The 2,194-nt window shown below is 37.2% G+C and overlaps 1 protein-coding gene across 1 annotated transcript; it reads right to left on the bottom strand.

Annotated features, from left to right (window-relative positions):
- Nucleotides 1-369: 369 nt before the first annotated feature.
- Nucleotides 370-1,341, bottom strand: LOC140966737 (histone H2A.6). Its single transcript, XM_073426989.1, has 2 exons — nt 1,034-1,341; nt 370-766 (listed from the first exon to the last, which is right to left on the bottom strand). The coding sequence occupies exons 1-2, from the start codon at nt 1,220-1,222 to the stop codon at nt 554-556; spliced, it is 402 nt and encodes a 133-aa protein (XP_073283090.1). The 5' UTR covers nt 1,223-1,341; the 3' UTR covers nt 370-553.
- Between the last annotated feature and the right edge of the window lie 853 nt (nt 1,342-2,194).

Below are 2,194 nucleotides of genomic sequence, written 5' to 3'. Positions count from 1 at the left end.
AATGTTATATTTGGTGCAGAAACTACACCAAAATAGATTTATGGGTTGGAGATGACCTTACTGTGCTAACACCATCCAAACCAAGATATCACTAATGCTGACAGGAAACTGGAGAAGATAGGCTCAATGCCACGAATGCTCAAAACTGCTGACCACCTATAAAACCAAAATTTCAAGAAAATGGATGAAGAAAGATGGTCAAAAGATGTCGCATGTATTTACTACTGCCACAAAAACAGATAATTTATAATTATGTAACTCTTTCTCAAGATTTCGTCACATAGTTAAGTAGATACGAAAATAATGGGGGATATAAGAAAAATCCAGAGCTCTACGATATAACATAAAAATAGCGTTCAAAAGATGCAGTAAGCATGAAATAGATTCCAGTTCATTCGATTTATATTCACAAATCCAAGCACTTCACAGACTACAACCAAAATATTCAAATGTGAGTTTCTGACTGAACTTAAATTTCACTACTGAAAAACTTGCAGCACTAGACATCATGGGGTCAAAAAGTTTGAACTTTTGGAACATGAAATAAATCGATCTAGTCTTCATCAGCAGAGGCCTTGGATGATTCTCCGGCCTTCTTAGGAAGTAACAGGTTGTGAATATTGGGCATCACACCGCCATTGGCAATTGTGACGTCACCAAGAAGTTTGCTCAGTTCCTCGTCGTTTCTCACGGCCAATTGTATGTGCCTGGGTACAATTCTAGTTTTCTTGTTGTCCCGTGCCGCGTTTCCAGCCAGTTCCAATACCTGAATTTACCCCCACATAAGATAGACAACAATTAATTTTAATTCGGGCATTCCATGACGGCAAGCAATTTATGGCAGCCGAGGATTTAAAAATATAAGAGAAATAAATTTCCTTAAAAGAAACAAAAAAAAACTCCACGTATTTATAAATAAAATTGATATAAGTAAATAGATCGAGCAATCTGATAATTCATAAAATTAGGTAATCAAATCTCAAAAACCCTATATTTGGGGTAAAACAAAATGTTATATATTCGCATGAATAACCTCGGCAGCGAGATACTCGAGGACCGCGGCGAGGTAAACTGGAGCTCCGGCACCGACACGTTCGGCATATTTGCCGGCCTTGAGGAATCGGGCGATACGGCCAACAGGAAACTGGAGCCCCGCTTTGCTGCTTCTGGACTGGGCCTTCTTGGCAGACCCAGATCCGAGAGTCTTTCCCCGTCCCGCCATCGTAGTGAAGAAAAAGATTCGCGCTCCTGTGCTAGCTTAGCTTTGCGATGATAGCAAACTGTCTGCCATAAAAAGACGCGGAAGTGACTCGGGGGCGAGTCTTTCAGGAGTTTATATAGAGAGATGGGATCATTGGCAATTTGAAGTGGAACGGGAAATTAAAGCACGCGGATCAGTAGTTACAGCCGTTGATAAGAGAAAAAATGGACGGACAGATTTGAAAACTTTCACCTTGTCGATTTGTCATCGGTCAGGACTCAGGAACGCGTGTCAAACATTGAAATTGGAAGAATCCAAAATTCAAACTCAAACTAAGAAAAACCTGCCCTATTTTCTCCCGTTATTTTCAATATTATACTTTAGTTGTATTTGTAATATTAGTTACCATGAAGAAAGGTATTCGATTATCGAATGAACCAAATAGACTTATAATCGATTTAATCGATTTTATTTTCAAATAAATAAATCGATCAAAATATTCATAGAAACCAAATTAACAGAATCGATTTTCAAATCGGTTTTAAAATATGTGAATTTTAACACACAAAAAAACCAATGGACAAGAAACATTGAACAAAAATATCGATAACAAATAGGAATATTGAAGATAAAATTATTTGATTAATGAGCTTCCTTCTAATGTATTTTTAATGATCATATACAATTTAAATTAATATATATACAAATTCGGTTTAACAGAATTTTTCAAATTAAAACCGAAACGAACCAAATTAGCCGTTATTTAAAATTTCAAAACCCAACTTCCGAATTAACCGATCAAATTAATTCAATTCGATTTAACCGAAATTTTAGAAACCCCTGACCATAGTTGCGGCGTTAGTTTGTCTAATGGTAGTCTTACCCAAGTTCGGGCCGTGGTGCAAGTACATGGGCTGGACTAAGCCCACTAGTCATTATGTGCATTGAAATCAACCAAAGCAGAGGCCGAATTGTTTAGGATTAGGAAACCCT

Source organism: Primulina huaijiensis, unplaced genomic scaffold, assembly GCF_012295235.1.
Source record: "Primulina huaijiensis isolate GDHJ02 unplaced genomic scaffold, ASM1229523v2 scaffold207832, whole genome shotgun sequence".
Taxonomy (NCBI): Eukaryota; Viridiplantae; Streptophyta; class Magnoliopsida; order Lamiales; family Gesneriaceae; genus Primulina; species Primulina huaijiensis.
The sequence above is the reverse complement of the archived record's forward strand: the minus strand, read 5'-3'. Positions and strand labels throughout refer to the sequence as shown.

Bases quoted from the DNA above. Each gene is read 5' to 3' on its own strand.
- LOC140966737 (XM_073426989.1), bottom strand. From the start codon at position 1,222: ATGGCGGGACGGGGAAAGACTCTCGGATCTGGGTCTGCCAAGAAGGCC. The intron at 767-1,033 runs GTTATTCATGCG...GGGTAAATTCAG, and splicing joins TCGAGTATCTCGCTGCCGAG to GTATTGGAACTGGCTGGAAA.